Here is an 18,200-nt window from a genome sequence, read left to right on the forward strand (position 1 = left end):
CTATACCCTGAATGGCACCATAGCTACGAAGAGAGACGCTTCAGATTGTATTACTGATGGATTTTTTTTCCTTTAAAAACCATGGTAGGATTAACCATGCAGTTGTTGCATTTCCAACATGAGCACTGGAATAGTATTAAATAAAAAAAACAACCAAACAAAAACACATTCCTGAAGAAAGTCTAAAAGCCTGCACTATTTATCTTTCTCCAATTAGAACAGTATTTTAGTTCCATTAACTGAGTGGCTTCCTCGCCTTGGTCTGATAATATTTCCATCCAAAATCCAGTATAAGCCTTTTTAGTTAATGATTTCTTTCTCCAAACTCAGCCTAAGAAAGTGTCACTTCTCTTTAGAGATGTACTCTTACAAACCTCTACAAGTGATTTGTATACCCAAGCTGTAATGCGTGTAAAAAAAGATTCTTCTGAAACAAGTTGAATCACTGAACAGGATAAGATGTTTAGACAGCCACAGTCAGTTTATCATGGCTACTGTTGTATCAAATACTTTAGTTGTTTATATTTGCAAAGGGAAGAACAACTTGATAGGAATTAAACCATGTGATTTTAGCATACACCCTTATAAAACTTCATTGGAAACCAAAGTAACAAATGAAGATTCAAACGTGATCTGATTCCAGTATATATATTTAGAACCTTTAGCTTCAGTCTGATGGGCAAGAGAAAAAAAAAACTGTATTTACGCAATATCAGTCACACAATCCTTATTAGAATTAATATGAGAGTTAGTCCATTTAAAGAAAAGAACATGCATCAAAACTGCAAAGTTTGGATAGACCTGCAAAAATGTGCTGCATGCATTCAAGAATCCAACACAAGCTTACAAATGGCCATTATTTGTTGTTACAAATCTGAATTAGCTGTCACATTGAGATATACCTGTATAACTTGCACGATTACTTCAGTTTCATGCCATCAAAAATAGAAATAGGCAACATGGCTTTAAAAATTCAACACTGGACTAGATTTCACATTCTCCATAGTGAAAAACACCAATTTCTGATCATCTAAATGGACCCTGTGATGGCCTTTGGGGGAATAAGAGTTTTTCATAAGACCAAAATGACACGGCTGCTGAATCCTGAATACTTGATGACTGGAAACTGACCAGTTTGGATTCTTACCTGAACTATTCAGCAGCCACAGTAATGTTGTCACAAAGCCAAAGTGAAGTTCAATGAAAAGGCATTTCTGTTGTAACTCCTTAACCCTTAAGTGGTACAGTTTGAATCACAAAGATGGTGGCAGATTGATATGAACACGGGACACAGGCACAGAATCAGAATTAAGGTGGAAAAAGTATACAGAGAACAAGCAGCAGCAGAAGGTGAAGGCCAGAACTAAGAACAATGGACATTTTAAACAGTCCCTGATAATATAATCAAGAACAAACCCTCCTAAAGCATATACAATCATTTCCACGTCAAGGACTAACTATGCACCGACACAATATACTCTGGCATCTCTGCTTCTTTCTCCTAACTCTACCTTCGAAATATTCCACTAACCTCAAAAATAAACTGTCAAAAATCCTTCTGCCCTCTCCTTTTACCTACCTGCTAGGTCTGCAAAACAAATAGCTTTTAAAGTGTCACCCTGCCCTACTTTCTGCCTGACTGCTAACACAGCAAATCACTTTTACCAAAGCATGCTGATATACAAATGTCAATGCATGGTCAATACTTGAGACTTCACATCTAAGATCAACTCCATATCTTTAAAAAGCAGTCCTGAAAACATTGTCATTTTTTTTAATGAATCTTAATTTTAATATATTTTCAGACTGTAATTTAACATCCATGTCTGTGGATACCTACAAATCCCAGATTAGCCAGAACTTCAATTACATCATCACATTACTTTTGTTTATGCTTTCTCATAGACATTTCTGAAAGATCTTTTTCCAAATTACAAAAAGCCAGACCCCCAAAATGTTAGAAACATATGGCAATCTTATAACTACAAGCTGTTGCTTAATCCAACCCACCAGACTGCATATTAATATATCTATTCAAAAGCATTCTTAAGTTTACAGAATAAAACTTGGAACAAGGGGAAAAAAAATACTACCTGAAAAGCAAAACTGACAGGAAGACAACCTTCACAAGATGCTATTCCCATTAGAGAAACAAAGTAAGTATTGAGTTTTCTTAGCTACGTGGTAACAAAACTGAAGTGTTGTTAGAAATGAGCTAACAGTATGAACAAAACGTTCACTCTTGCAATCAAGGACAGTAGTCACTGCTAAACTAAATGGATAGCAATTTTCACAAAAAACTAAGACAAGATGATGTTTATGGTTTAGGCACACATCGAGGTAGATTGGGATTGAGCCCAATATCAGTTCTGACTCTAAATTTTATCTACTGAGTAATCTTGAAAAGTTTGAAAGCCAGACTCACGTTTAACTCTATTATCCACAGTAAGGTTACGAACAAGAGGTCAAATGTAACAAACAAACAGAAAGTCCTTCTGACATCAGATATGCCTTTCTTCTCTCTGCCTTCGTACGACTCGATCCTTGCCATCAGCTGCGTTGGGTTGATAGTATGCACATCCCGCAAAGAAGGACAAGAGCCCAGACTGCTACTATGGGCATTTTCTGCATCACCTGGCAGTCTATTCATCCTGGGTTTGGTTAGAGTAGCCTTCTTCCAGCTTCACCATCACTAGAAGGCCGATCCATATAGGAAGATTCTTTAAAAAGAAAAAAAAAAAGTCACAAAATGTTAGGTCACAGCAAACTCAATGCTACTATGCAAACTTCATCTAGTCCAATTTGAATTATTTTTTATAATCCAACAGTTGAGTGTCTTTGGCAGATGGATGTTGAAAAGTGCATCTAAGGTATTGCACAGACATTCCCTCTTCTCCCTGTTCTCCTAAAATTTCACTATAAAACAGAAGATCAATAAATAACTAGCCTCAGCTGTATCTCAAGGAACATGAGTCTGTAGGTTCCCAACTCAAAGCCACTGGGCAAGTCACTGCACCGTCTTGGCATCCCTGATTGCAAAACTGGACTTACCACCTGCTGTTTCAAGAACACTCCATAGATTACTTAACTTACATCTGTACAGTACTTAAAATTCAGAAAGCACTCCAATAATGAAGAGTAGATTTTCCTTGCTGGGCCTTTCATCATTTTCATTGTTGTGTTGCAGAAATAATTATTTGATTTTCAGCAAATACTGTGTAATACTTTTTTTTTACTGGTAAGACAAAGAGCTCAGGATACTAGGAAACAAAAGACGGCCTCACCTGGCAATCTGGTCTACACAGGAAGTTTCATTGGTTCAAATTAAGGTGTGATATTGAACTAAACTAGCGAAACAAGCATAGACATGCACACAAGCTTAGCTAAATTGCAGCAAAATTAAAGTTTAATTTATATCAGTGTGACAAGTCCTAGAAGAGAAGAGGTCCCCTTATTCAGCGTTTTAAAGGTGGCAAAGTATCTGGGTCCGCTCATCAGGAATTACATTGATAGAAGCCTGCCTCAGTTGGGACTGGTATAAGAATTGGCTGAAAAGTCACAAAACTACTGAATAGCACACTAATAAGTAATCTATTCCACAAAGTGAATATATTAATAAGATAAACAAGACCTGTAGTTTATGCCAGCTCGTGTTGCTATCAAGGGGTACATCCAGACAAGCATGCATGTGTAGTATGTGGCACAACAGACTGCCACCTGCACGCACCGCACATGCAGACGTTCACCATGTTGTTGCATGTGTGGCGCGTGCAGGCTGCAGTCTGTTTGCAGTCTTAATTTACACCATGGCAAAGGTTTTTTGTTACCAGGAGATCTCAGTGTAAAAAAACCAAACAAACCCATGCCTAAAACACACATGTGCTTGTCCAGACACACCCACAGCATCTTTGTGAAAATACAATACACAGAACTCAGGGATAAAGTGCAGATGCCGACAGTGGCCCAAATGTAAGGCTGTTAGCTGTTACGTTTGAGTACTGAGTGAGCTCAAGTGACAGTACTTCCCATTCTCACTTGCTACGGCTCAACAGCCTCTTTCCAGTAAAGCTCCCACAAGTGCAGAAAGTCATACAGGTATCAGATGAGTTGTAAAATTATTTTAATTTTGTCCCATTACATTTATACAAAAGCATTATATTTATACCCAAACAACTTTTGCAACTGAACATTCACAGATTCATAGATGTTAGGGGCTAGAAGGGACCATACAAGATCATCAGGTCAAGCCCAACCTTGGGCAGCAAAGACTGCTGGGGTCAGATGACCCCAGCAAGGTGGGCATCAAGATTTTTTTTTTTTTACCTAACTTTAAAATAAAAACTTGTAGCATCCTTGCCCAATACTAAGTATATACTCTTTAACAAAACCTTAGGTTTTTTTTTGTTTTTTTTGTTTTACTGTCCAGACCAAGTAAGTTTTACTTTCATAGAGCTAAATCTTTGCACACCTCAGGTCTAAGACAACTGCAACATCAATCCCAACAAAGTAAAAAATAAAAAAAAATTAACAGGTCAAGGAAAAAAGTGGGAGATGGGGAGGGAATAATCCACGATCCCCATGAGAATTTCTCACCAGCTACACAAAAGCAAAGCAAAACTGGGAATTACAACATGTTATTATACCAACTTTTAAATATAAGGATGGGGAGAAAGAAGGGCAGATATTAACAATATCTAAAAGCTCATAAGACACCTAGACTCTCACTGCATTTAAGAAGATTTCTAAAACATGTGCTGAGGTCTAGGATAGAAGGAGTTTAAAAAACAGACAAAATGGAGAATCAGGAGAGGAAAGAGAGCTTAATTCAGTCAGTTTCATCTCCAGAAAAAATGAGACAAGTCCAATACATTCTCCGTCCTATTAATGTTTATAGGAATTTAAAAATCAATGTTTATTCACTACCTCCTCTACTTACCCACCTATTCATGTAACTTTCAGGGGTCAGAATTCATACATCACTATCTTCCCAATTAAGTACAACTCTTTAAGTACAATAATATTTGCTTCTTACCCTTCCTCATCCAATTCATGCTCAAATTATTAGAGAGTTTATAAGCTCTTCAAGCTAAGCAGTCAGGCTCAAAGACTTAATACAAGTAAAGAAAATCTACACCAGGCTTCTTTATCAACATTTTAAAGTATTTTCTAAAGCAGGGCTGTGTCCAGCTGGCAGCCCATGAAGGGTTAACATGTAACCAACCAACCCCCCCCCCCACCCTCCCCCTGGGCTCCCACTCAGTTATCACTGCCACTTCTTCTGCAAGAGCAGCCAGAAGTTCAGGGCTCTCCCTCCTTCCTTAGGCACCTGCCATATGCTCCTGCCCAGACATAGCACATGGCTAAGGAACTGAAAGTGAGACCCAAGGGGATAGGAGGCACATGTATGTGAGAGGCAGTTTGCACATCTGCATGTGCAAGCTTGCAGACTGGCAGGCCCACAGCACCCTGCTGGTCCAGTCCCTGGCTGCTCAGAAGTTGGACTGCCCTGTTATGGAGAAACAATGAAATTTCCTGTCATTTGTTTATTTAATTTTGAGTTATGATTTTAAACATCTAGCTCATGAATTGCTACATTTAAACATTTTTTAAAAATAACCGGGCCCTCATTCATATACAGCAGTTACAGAAATTGGAAACTACAAAGATTCACATTACAATTGTGAAAAATAAATTTCACATGTCAATGCACATTTCCTACCCATCTACCAGGAGGTCCCATACATTTGTCACCACACTATTTCTAGCATAAAACACAAAACATCCTTTTGCATTCAATTCAGTCAAATTTAAGTACCACTTCCTTTGCACTTCACCCCAATACCTCACATTCTCCACAACACCTGGGCACTCAGGACAAACCATATCGCTTCATCTGTTATTTCTGTTCATCATCAGAAGCATGCTTAGTAAAGGTAGAGGTTAGGAGGCATGTTTTTCTCTTCACTCCTATCCCAGTCCACCTCATGCAGACCTTTTTGCCAAGTGAGTGATGCTGGGTCAATCCGCAACCCAAATCAGACCCCGAGCCCCAGGATCAGGCCCACATGTCCAGTCAGACCACACCACCTTCCACGTCACCCTACATGCCAGATTTAGCTGTTCAGAGCCACATCCCATGAGGCTCCCCACGGACCTGTGGGGAACCCTGCAGGCCAGATAGTAAGGCGCTAGAGGCCAGGAAAGGAGATTGAGCACCTCTGATTTAGCAGATATGTGATTTAGTGATTTAACAGGGAGTCGCACCACTCTTGCACAAGGTATAGCTTTTAAATTCTATAAAACATGCATAAAGCAGCCTACAGAAAAGGAGAGGAGAGGACATAAATAAAAATATTACCAGTAACATCTTTGTATACATTTCCACTCTTTAAGTTTATATGACTACCATTTCCTAATTTGCAAAACAAAAACCCTGATGCTTGAAAGAGTTAAAAGAGAAAGGATAAGAGCAGTTGAAAAGCTTAATTTATTACTGAGATGGCAGCTTGATATTTCTAGCACCCCAAAATGTTAAGAAATATTTCATGTTAAAAGGTAGGTTTATTATATTGATTCTGCCATCTCTATTTCCCTACAGCAATAAAAAAAAAAAGGACTGCTTTAAATATAAATAAAACTGGAAAAAACTGAATGTCCTGAAGGGGTTAAAGATCATGATTCTCAAACACTACAAGCCAACCAACAGATAATGAAAAGTTAGCAGAGTCAGGATTGCAGTGTTTTTTCACAAGTCAAAAACATGGTTGTCAAATGATCTGTAATACACTTTATTAACTGTCATTCAAATGTTTTCAGTAAATCAAATTGTACACTTTCTTCAAACTTGTCCTAACGACTTGTATTCAGATATTCAGTAAAATCCACACAACAAATCATAGTTAGGCAAATCAATCAAAAAACTAAAAGGCCAATCAACAGACTAATCAAAGAGAAAGAAAATACTTGGGGCAACAACTACCTACCTCTTTCCCTACTAGTTACAATTCCCTTTCTTCGTCCTTATTTCACCAGTTTTAAGTCTTATTTGCTGTACATGAGCTTTCTCTTAACTGGGATCCTAATTATAACCAATCATTTTTTTTTTTTAATTTCTATGCCTTATACACCGTGAAGGACAAAGCATGGAACAAAACAAAACAGAAATCAGAAAAAAAAACCCCTGCCTAAATGGTTTTAATTCAAAGAGTGAAAAACTTCTGTATTTTAAAAAAAGTAGACAGGAAACATACCAGCAGTTCAGCTAACTGAAAGTGAAACAAAATAAAAATGCTATTTTGCAAAAAGAAGGATCTTGTTTAAGAACAACATTAACAATAAGGTTTAAGTTAAAAATATAAAAAAGGAAGCAGAAGTGCCTAAAAACAGCACATAAACAAAGTATCTAGTCTTACTTACATTATGAAAACTGGACCATACAGGTTCTTACATCCAAATCCCTGTAGCATTTCATGTCATAAAAACCAACTTCAGGATACTGTCAAAGAATAACAGTGCTTCCGAGGAAGTCCGCAAGGCATTTTTAAATCAAAATTCCATGACCAAAAAGGAAACTGTAACAATGTCTAAAGCTCTGATGAATTCACCTCCTCTCTAAGCACTGCCCAATCATCACTGTCAGAAATGGCTTATTTTGGTGGGGCTCAGAACAAGCAAAAATATTACAAGAGCAATTTTTATCTTTTTAATGCACAAAAAAAAAATCACAGTCCATTTTCAGTACGGAAAATAAGAAAAACTGCTCTACAAGATTTTTTTTTATATTAAACCCCGATTTCCAAATGAGAAACGTCAAATGCTGCAGTATAATGCTCATTCACAAATTTGAACAAAAACACACTTCCAAATGGACTTACTTAGGTGCCTGTCAAGAGATGCAATCTCTGGTTATGAGAAAACAAGGAAGGGAGAATGAAATACACAAACACAGATTAATGCAGTGCTTCACCCCTTTTTGGCTCCCAACCATGCAAATCAGCACCCAGGATAGTTGCCCTTAATCATCTCACTTAGTTATGCCACTGCATACAAGTTTTGTTGGTTCCAATGTGCCTGTGAGAATGATGTTATTATTAAATTGTCTGTTTAATTTGCTACAGGAACTGTTTAAATAAACTAGAGTACAGTAATCCCCAATTTAGCAGCAGAGTGAGCCCTAAACTACATCACAACTGGTAAGTCACTCCCCCAGGCAGTCCAGCAGTTTCCAACTTGACCATCTGAGCAACTTTAGCAAGACAGTATTGTATAAAATGGAACAATCTAATGTGGCACAATTATTGATTTTTTGTTAAGTTGACTCACAACAGAGGAAGGAAGCACATTTCATTTCCATTGCTTTCAGCAGTCACTGACGGAACTCATATCATTGTTCAGCTTTTCAAACTCTCAAACTCTGCTAACAGTTACTTGGTGAAAAATCAAATACAGTTGGTAATAACACCAAGTATTGATGGAATCCAGTCTTCCAAAATCTTTTTGTTTTGTGGCCCAGAGTTCTGGGAAAGTGTCTTACACTTGGAAGAGCTAATCCGTGTATGAAGAACTCTTGACATCCTGCATAGCAATTAGTGAGCTAGATGGGCTACCACGAGTTCAAGGAGGGCAACTTTATTCTCCCCTACTCTTGAATCCATTTTCAATGCACATAGTGTTGGCTACATGAGTGCTTTGGTCAAAAACCTGCCAGATCACCACTCCAGAGATATTCTGTCACTGCTTTAAATGTGTTGAATTAGCCAAACTAATAGTTACAGCTCAGAAGTGATACTGGCTTCGCTCTATGTACTACTTAACCACATTCCAAAAAAAGTTATTAGGCACTTCTACATAAAAATGAGATATGAAGAAAAAGCAATACGGGATGTCCATCTTTCGAGGATATACAAGAATTAGTGATGACACATTGCCAATCTGACCCTTCCCTATTTTCAATTCCCCACAGAAAGGTTGGTAGATTGAGTGATACAGATTTACTGAATAGGTCCTACTCTTTTTTGACCGAGTCCTCAAAAACGTCACCTTTGCAGCGTTCACCAAGAACGTAGCAACAATACTCGGATAAACTTTTGTTGCCATAGAATGGTGGGTTTTGTAGCACACCAAGTTTCCTGATAAGCAAGGATCCTGGTTTTCTCCATTTAAAAATCCAAAATGTTCTGATAAAAAAACCCCAAATCCACATATTTTCCATGATTAAAATGAAACACCACTATATACATAATTATCAATTAAACACAATGCTTTGTAGATATAATAACAATTTTAAAGCAATTTGGAAGCCTACCAGTGCCTCAAGCATTATAATAAAACTAGCCAATTGCCCATCAAGAATGATGGCAGGGGAAGCGGACAGGGATGGAGCCCTGTGCCCCTCCCCCCCGTCCAGGGCCACTCCCCCTTACCTGCCGCAGTAACGGGGAGAGGGGAGTCGGTCCAGGCCCAATGCGGGGGAGGGCTGGCCCGAGGGTGGGGAGAAGTGTTTGGTGGGGGGGAGCAGAGCAGAGCAGTGGAACCAGGACAATGCAGTGGGGGCAGAGGGGCAGGAGGAGTGCCTTGGGGCTGATGCGGGGGAGAAATGGGCCTGGGCCTGGGCGGGAGGCCAACTCCTCCTCACCCCCTGCTGTTGCCGAGTCGGGTCAGGCCCACTGCACGCCCCCCTGTCACGGTGAGCCAGCTTCTCTCCCCCACACCGTGTTGGGCCCAGGCCCACTCCTCCTCTCCCCCCACCGCTGCTGCTGTATCAGCCTAGGTCCACTCTTCTCCCCACCCCATCACTGCCGCATTAGCCCTGCAGTGCCGGTGGCCTCACTCCCCCTTCCCCCATGGCATCCCAACTCCACTCCCCACCCCCACAGAGCAAGGAGTTGGCCTCATCACCATCCCCCACTGCTCCATTGTAGGGAGCTGGGCTGGTGGGGGGCGAAGCCAGTGCTGTTGTCCTTGTCCACCACCCTGTTCCGTCCACTCAGTTGCCACCACCGCCAGGGAGTAGGGCGAGGGGGCCTCGTTCCCCAACACTCTGTCCCAGGTCCCTGCCATCATGGTGGTGCTCCGCCGTGCCACCACCTCCTGTCCCAACACTATTTGTACTCCAACTGGTTGTTTCCATAAGCCAAATGGGAGTGTGAATAAAGCATTATGGACAGACGGATACAAACGGATAAATTAAAGCTTTTATAATATTATAATACAATTAAAATACTTATATATTTTGCCATTTTATTTTGGTTTTTTTATTAGAGAAAAATCAGAGTATCCCTTGCCCCCTTCACCAGGATACGGGTTCAGCTGCAGCTGTCCTCCCTGCTGTTTTGTGGTGCTGACCAGCCCTGATATTCCAGTGCCCTCATTCCCAGACCACAGCCCCCCCTGCCACCCCTGCTTATCACCCTCACTCCCAACCTGCTGCCCCTGAACCCAGGTCCCAGCCCAGCAGTGTGTGGGGCAGGGAGGTGGGTGTGTGGGGCAGGGCAGGGGTGTGTGGGGTGGGGTGCTGCCTGACCATAGGTGACACATCAGGTCATATGGGGGGGGCATGTGACTTCCTGCCAGATTTGTGTGCCCACAGTGGGGCACAGGGCTGCAGACTGGCTGGACTTGCACTGGACAGGAGCCACTTCCATGGCCTAGTGGATAAGACCTGGCACAGGACAGCAGAGAGGGGCAACAAGACTTGTTGTTGCTGCCAATGCCAGGACCCTTGTGCTAGCTATGCAGCCAGCAGTGTGAGGAATAACAGATGAGGAGAGGGGAGAAGTGGGGGGAGAGTCTGTGTTGCCCTCACCTCCTCCTGCCATTAGCCATTTGCACACTGGGCCCTGTCTCTACCCCAGAGGGGAGGGGAGGTGGGGGGCAGCACGGATGACCCAAGGGGAGGTGGCAGCAGCCAGGCCATGCCAGCAGGGTAGAACACAGCTCAGTCTGTGAGCGGCTGGCAGCAGGAGACAGCGAGGGCAGCACAGCTTCCTCACCCACCCTATATGTTAGTTACTTTTGGCAGTGTGGTGATCCCAGTGACATCAGTGAGTTTTGCTGTCCCACTCCACCCTCCTATGCTGGGTCCCACTCACTGAGCTACAGAGGCAGCTCCTGCCCATGCTGGTTTGGCCAGGCTGCAGCCCCATGCCCCACTGTGGGCACACAAATCCGGGGCGGGGGGGGGGGGGGGGGGAAGAAACACATATACCACCCAGCTCCCCGAGCACATTGGCTATGATACCTGACCCCTTGCTGGGAGTGTGTACAGCAGTGGGGAGCCAACCCCCCCCTACCAGGTCCCTCTCCCTTTTAAAAGGAGAAAAACTGTGTTTTTCTGCAGCAAATGGAAAACCCAGATCCCTGCTGATGAGCATCAATGGCTTCTCGGTAGATTTTGACAGATCTATTCTTGAGGTTCCTTCTTCCCTGAATACTCTTGACTGCATTGAGGCTCCCTTGAAGGTGGCTGATTATTTCTCCATTGCAGGTCATGAAGAACTCCTTAAATATTCTTCATCTAGAAGAATATATGCATACATTTTTTTTTTTTTTTTTAGGCAACCACGTAGGACGGAGTAGGAGGTAGAAGAGACTGTTCTCTGGCAAACTCTAAGCATGCTTACTTTATTGGGAAGTAAGGATAGGATTCAGATTTTATGCTGTGTAGGATTCAGATTTTATGCTAGTCAGGGATCTTAGCTTAATTATCCTAGGCTACTTTTTTTTAAACATAGCCTTGGGCTTGTGGTCACCGTAGGTATGTTAACCCAAATTTAGATGAAGCAGGAACTAATGATCTTGGGGCTGTCTGGTAGAGAGTGGTCTCCAACAGAGATGACTCAATTTTCAAGAGAGTAACCATAGTTCCAGCAGACAGAGTAAAAAACTGCTGGTTACTTGGAGTTTGGTAGATTTAGGGGGTTAGTGGACAAGAAGCTCAATGAGCCAACCGTGTGCACTTGTTGCAACGAAAGCCAATGGCATCTTGGGCTGCATTAGTAGAAGTGCTACCAGCAGATCAAGGGAAGTAATCTGCCTCTATTCAGCACTGAGTATCCCTTGCCACATCTGGAGTACTGTGTCCGTTTGAGGCTCCCCACTACAGAGAGCATGCAGACACATTGGAAAGAGTCCAGTCCAATGAAAATGGTTAGGGGGCAGTGGTCCACAATTTCTGAAGAGACGTTAAGGGAACTGGGCTTTTTTAGTCTGGAGAAGAGAAGACTGAGGGGGGTGGGAATCTGATACTAGCCCTCAACTACCTGAAGGGAGGTTTCAGAGAGGATGAAGCTAAAACGTTCTCAGTTGTGGCAGATGACAGAACACGGAGCAATGATTTCAAGTTGCAGCAAAGGAAGCTTAAGTTAGCTATTAGGACAAACTTTCTCACTACGAGTAAAACACTGAAACAAGGTTACCTGGACAGGTGGTAGAATCTCCATCCTTGAAGGTTTTTAAGACCTAGCTAAATAAAGCTTTCCCTGGCATAATATAGTTAGAGCTGGTCCTGCTTTGAGCAGGGGGGTGGACCTCCTGAGGTCCCTTTTAACTCTATTTTTTTTTATTATTCCAGGATTCTATATTCAATGGAGAGGAGCAAAGTTTGTAAGTTTTATCCCACTGTGAAGAAATTCTCTACAGTCCCAAGTGGTGTGCTGGCACAGTAGTGGGTGACTACAAATCATGAGAAGGCTTGCAAATTTTAGCCCCCTTAACCTGACTGATGCTTATATCATCAGAGGAGTCAGTAGAAAGAAACTATCAATATTAGTTAACTTAGACATTACATAAGTTATTTGGCTACATTGCTCATGAAGATTACAGTTATAAGCTGAAACCAGAGACTATGACAACTGGCAATCCTTCCCTTGAATCACTATGGGTTTCCTGAAGCCAGTTGATATTAATGTAATACTGGGAGACAATGTCTTCAAAAACAGCCTGTTTGCAGCATGTAAAACTGTAACATCATGAGAGAAGAGCCAATATTTATAGCATTTTCTTGTCCTTACCCAGATCTGCTATATCTAGGACCCAATGGATCTGGTTCATTGGTTGCAGCTTTGATTTCTCTAGCAAGATAATCATTGGGTATACGAAATCAGAGCAGGTGGGTAATGTTAACTTAGCCGTGCATTTATGACGTTCATATACTACTCCATATTCAGTCACTGAATACAAGAGGAATGTAGAAAGAAATTACACGCAAAAGCCATAAATATCATTTACATCTCAATAATAAGATAGCATTTTGCAATAAACAGCTAGTACCTTACTGATGACAATATAGCCACATCTATAAAACAGCTTAAACAAGCAGCTGAATTTATGCAAAGTTAACCTAATATGCAGTTAGTTCCCAAAAGTGAAAGTGAAAATTTGGACCTACATAAAGGAATATGCTAAATCATTTCTCAACCTAAACAAATGTTCTCTCCCAACCTTATTCCATCCATCACAGTATTAAATCCCTTGATTTCATAATCCTTGCTTTTTTTCACCTGTGAGCTTAATATAAAAGATAGCTAGCCTGCTTAATTAAGAAGGTCATAAGTTTAAGTAGACCATAGGCTTATAAGTTCATAAGTTCAAGTATTCTAAGTGTTGGTTTAACAGATTGTTTAGTAAGCAGTTTAACCTATGCATAAATGACTAGATGTGTACTACTAAAATATAATTTTAGGAAATATAAGTACTAATACAGAAAAGTCTAATCCGAGGATGGCATGACCCAACTGGAAAGAGGAAGATGCCCTTATGATTCCCAACGCAAGAGTTAATTATAACTAACAGAAAAATATGTTATGTATAACAAAAAGACTAATCTTATCGCACACGCAACTAACTATACCATATGTAAAGCAAACATATAAATATGGAAGGTGAAACCCCTCTTGTAGTAGCTCTCCGCCCATAAGGCGGGAGTCTACCCTTCTGCAGAAGTAATAAAAACAATTATTGCTGGCACTCTCATGTCTCTTGAGTAATATTATCACAACTAGTGCCCACAACGCAAGCCAGGTTGCCCTTTCCTGTCTGGGCAGCTAACTCAGGTTTTGCTGACAAGCTCAATCCTCAACAGCTCAAACTAAATCTTGATCCAACTAAATTCTGCTTCTCTGAACTGCTGCAAAATTATTAATAGAAAAATCTGAAGTAGACAAAAGCAAAAATATTATGAGTTATTCCATTATTTGTTCTGAAACAGTATATATTTACCAGCTGATGCCATGATGCCAGAAATACAGGTGATGTAAAATAAGACAAATTTCAGCACGCTAAAGATTCAGTCTCACAAATCATAAAAAGGTACTACCTTTGTTTCTCCGTGACATGTCCAAGACTATATAATCCAGTAACATTAGCTTATTTTGCTGTTATACTGTATTATACAGATATTAAAACTGTTTCTATTCCATTAGCACCCCTGAAGGTTGAATAGCATTACTGTTATTTCTCCATCACTAAATCTGTATTCCATCCTATTTTTCCTATGCAAATTAGGCTGCATTGTTTCAACCTGAATTTCACTTGGGTTGTTTCATTCCCATATTTACACCTCTAACGTCCTCTGTATCTTCTCTTCCTTATCAGTTCACAGCTCCTTTCATTTAAGTAAAGAATAGTAACATTTATTATTAATTTGCTGCTCTGTACTTTCAATTTCATAACTTACTGAAGATGTCAAGACTGAGTCTATGTCCAAATGCAACAATTGCAACCTTACTTCCCAGAAGACCTGAAGCACAGGACCGCGTGTCAAAAGTCTGTCTAACATCTCTCCCAACTATAGAGTTGGTTCAATAAAAGGTAACCAGACACAGACCATTAGAAGTGTAAGACTGGCTTGCTTTTCATGTAATAATTTTGTCTGCATGCATCAGCAAGGACTGATAGGGAAAACTTCAAACATTGATGTGAACCAGAAATTTGTGAGTCACAGTTTTAATATATTTTCTCTGTTCACCAGAGTACTACCCAACACACATTGCTTGAAATGTATAAGAAAAAGTATTAAATATACATTTCATTGTGTAGACTGTTTAATAATATGAACAAGATTCAGAACCTCCACACAGTCCCCACTGCCTGGGAGATTTACAGCAACGAATATGGGTAGTCAATAACTAAATACACCTCTTGTGTCCACACACTTATTACATATGTAGCTACTTAGGAAAAAAATGTTCTAACTGCCAATGCCCAGAAAGACTCTGCGTACTTAAAATAAAACAAATATGCATGTGCACACACAGGTAACATTAGATCTTACTAAAATGACTCTGAAAGCAGAGGCAGAAACAATGGATTGAATACATGAAGCAATGCAGGATACTACATTACATACATCACTGTGCACTGAAAATATTATTTCAATCCTTTATAACTGTTCATTTAAGAGAAAAAAACACAAGGAAAATTGCACACAAGAAAGACAGCACATTTTAATGAGGGGTTTTGAAGATTCAGAGATGCTAGTGTTGGAAGGGACCTCAACAGATCATTGAGTCCAACCCCCTGCCTAGGCAGGAAAGAGTGCTGGAGTCAGGTGACCCCAGCCAGATGCCTATCTAGCCTTCTCTAAAAGACTCCCAAGACAGGGGAGAGCCCTACCTCCCTTGGAAACCCATTCCCAATTTTGGCCAACCTTACCGTGAAGTTTTTCCTGATAGCTAGCCTAAATTTGCTATTTGTTGGTTTGTGACCATTGTTCCTTGTTACCCCAAGAGGGGCCCTGGTGAACAGAGCATCTCCAATTCCTTGCTGTGTCCCCTTAATGAATTTGTAAGCAGCCACACGATCACCTCTCAGTCGTCTTTTGAGGAGGCTGAAGAGATCCAGGGTCCTCAGTCTCTCCTCATAAGGCTTGTCCTGCAAGTCCCTAACTGTATAAGTCGCCCTCCTCTGGTCCCTCTCGAGTCTATCAACATCCTACTTGAAGTACGGCACCCAAAACTGGATGCAGTACTCCAACTGTAGTCTGACCAATGCCACATGGGGGAGAAGTATCACCTCCTTGGATCTATTTGTTATGCATCTGCTGATACATGATAAAAAGCGTGGTTAGCTTTGCTGATGATTTCGTCACACTGATGACTCATGTTCATCTTGGAGTCCACGATGACTCCCAGATCCCTTTCTGCTTCTGTGCTGCTGAGAGGGTCACTTCCCAGCCAGTAGGTGTGCTAGATATTTTTGGGCCCTAGGTGCAGTACTTGTCCTTGTCTGCACTTGTCCTTGTTGTACTGCACCCTATTGTGTACTATCCACTTTTCTAACCTGTCCAGGTCTGCCTGCAATCATTCCCCACCCTGTCTGTGGAGAATGATTGCTTTTAAAATCTGTGGATTATTTCTTGCTCTGCTATTTCCTGTTCTAATCAGTTTTTAAAAGTTTGCTGTTGCAAACAACCACCCTAAGGTCAGCGATGAAGTGCCCAGCCAAATTAAAGTGCTTTGTCACAGACTTGCATATCTTTCTGCAGCTGATGTCAGAGCAGTGTTCATTCATTCTGTCATATAGGGGTTGCCCAGTCTATCCAAAGTAGACAGCAGAGGAGCACTGTAAACAGGAGATGGTGTATCTGACATTGGCAAGTTGCAACTGAATGAACCTCAGATGTTATAATCAGTGTTGCTCAGTCCGGTGATAATGCGGTCCTTATTAAAGTCAGGGCACAGAACAGAGGGCACCTTATTCTGAGTATTTTATTCTGCTAGTGTTCCATACAGAATATTCTTTTGTTTGGCAGGAAGTGTGACGTATATGATGTTAAAGATGGAAAAGATGATTCAAAGAACTTCTCTTACCCAACATAAAAGATCAGTACACAACATACTGTGCGAACAATGCATATGAGTATGCATATTTTAAAGTGTTAAAATTTGTATGTCAACAGGTTTCACCCCAATACGCTTTTTAGTAACTTCCTAACCATAACTTCAAAAAAAATAAGCTGTCCAATCAATAGCCCACTTCCAAAAGTTATTAACTCATTTGCAAGAAAAACTAAAAAGTCTGTTTTTAGCTGGAGCTGATTAAACTCCGACTTAAAAGACAGGCAGGCAAGATTCTTTGGGTAGATGTGGTATCTTTTATTAGACCAACTAAATAGATGGAAAAAATGTTTTTTGCAAGCTCTGGGGCACAAATGCCCTTCTTCAGGCATACGAAGACTCTGCTGGTTGGTGTTGTGTGTTCTCCAAGGTAAAAAAAGAGCTATTTTATTTTCATTTTGCAAATGAATGAATGCTGAGCAACTGTTTTTGTTGCGCCAGAACTTTTCTTAGTAGTTATTTTATGGGGGTTTTACATTGCATTTGGCAGAAACTAGCAACAAAACCTCTTAAAAACATGCCAGCTTCATCAAAAATGCTCATATGCGTCTGCACCTTTGGTAAACTTGGAGTCATGCACAGACTTTTGGATATAAAAAACACACCGTTTTTTTAAAATTACTGCCTTAAGCAACTAATACTCATGAGTGTTGACCTAATTTAAACTTGACTGGACTGCTATGGGGCTCTATAGTCTTGCACCAGACTGATCTGAAGATCTTGGACAGAGGTGCTGCTGGGGAGAACAAATGAAATTTGTAGCCAGATACTACTGAGAAGTGTACTTTTTGGGATCATTAAGTTTTCTGAATGAAGGCTGATGTTCCAGAGTCTCCAAAACTTACCAGTCTGGGGAGTGGAAGTCAGATCAAACAACCATGCTGCTCTAGCTTTCAGTTAGTCTCTCTCTGCCCCCAAAGGTGGCCTGTTAGCAACACGTATTCTGCCAACAGAACATCATTGTCTGGCTCCTCCAAGAGTGTGAACAGGAACTACAAACTAGCAACCTGAGCTGAAGAGTCCAGAAGCAAGACGAGGTGAAGAGCTGCAAACAAAGCATCTTGAATAGCGTATTTTTCCGTTTTTTCTATTTTTTTTAAAATTAAAGTTGTAGATATCCAAGCCTTTGTTTTAGCATTTGAAACCAAGACTTTTGCACATGTGCATGAGCACATCCACACAGGAAAGGGCCTGCAAGAATCCCCAAGATTTAAACCCAGGGTGTCAAGGCCATGGTGTTGCTTATGTAGACCAGCTCTAACACCACCACATGCAGCACACGCAGGCCCCAGCCTCACACACGGCATGAGGTGAGGCTCAGACTGCCACATGCTGTATAGCGCACCCTCACCAGATCAGCCCTAC

At 41.0% G+C, this 18,200-nt stretch overlaps 1 protein-coding gene across 6 annotated transcripts in view; it reads right to left on the reverse strand.

Annotated features, from left to right (window-relative positions):
- STARD3NL (STARD3 N-terminal like) overlaps positions 1-18,200 on the reverse strand; it is a 45,541-nt gene that overhangs the window by 16,826 nt on the left and 10,515 nt on the right. For 5 of the 6 annotated variants that reach the window (XM_090050110.1, XM_090050107.1, XM_090050106.1 and 2 more), the window contains one exon: positions 2,426-2,720. In XM_090050110.1, the coding sequence (XP_089906236.1) occupies positions 2,426-2,650 (225 nt within the window). In that variant the 5' untranslated portion in view covers positions 2,651-2,720. Of the gene's footprint in view, positions 1-2,425; positions 2,721-7,416; positions 7,525-18,200 lie in introns of those variants that run through there. The other variant, XM_090050109.1, reaches the window with a different exon arrangement.

This window comes from Crocodylus siamensis, chromosome 5, assembly GCF_052110815.1.
Source record: "Crocodylus siamensis isolate JL-2025a chromosome 5, ASM5211081v1, whole genome shotgun sequence".
Classification (NCBI taxonomy): Eukaryota; Metazoa; Chordata; order Crocodylia; family Crocodylidae; genus Crocodylus; species Crocodylus siamensis.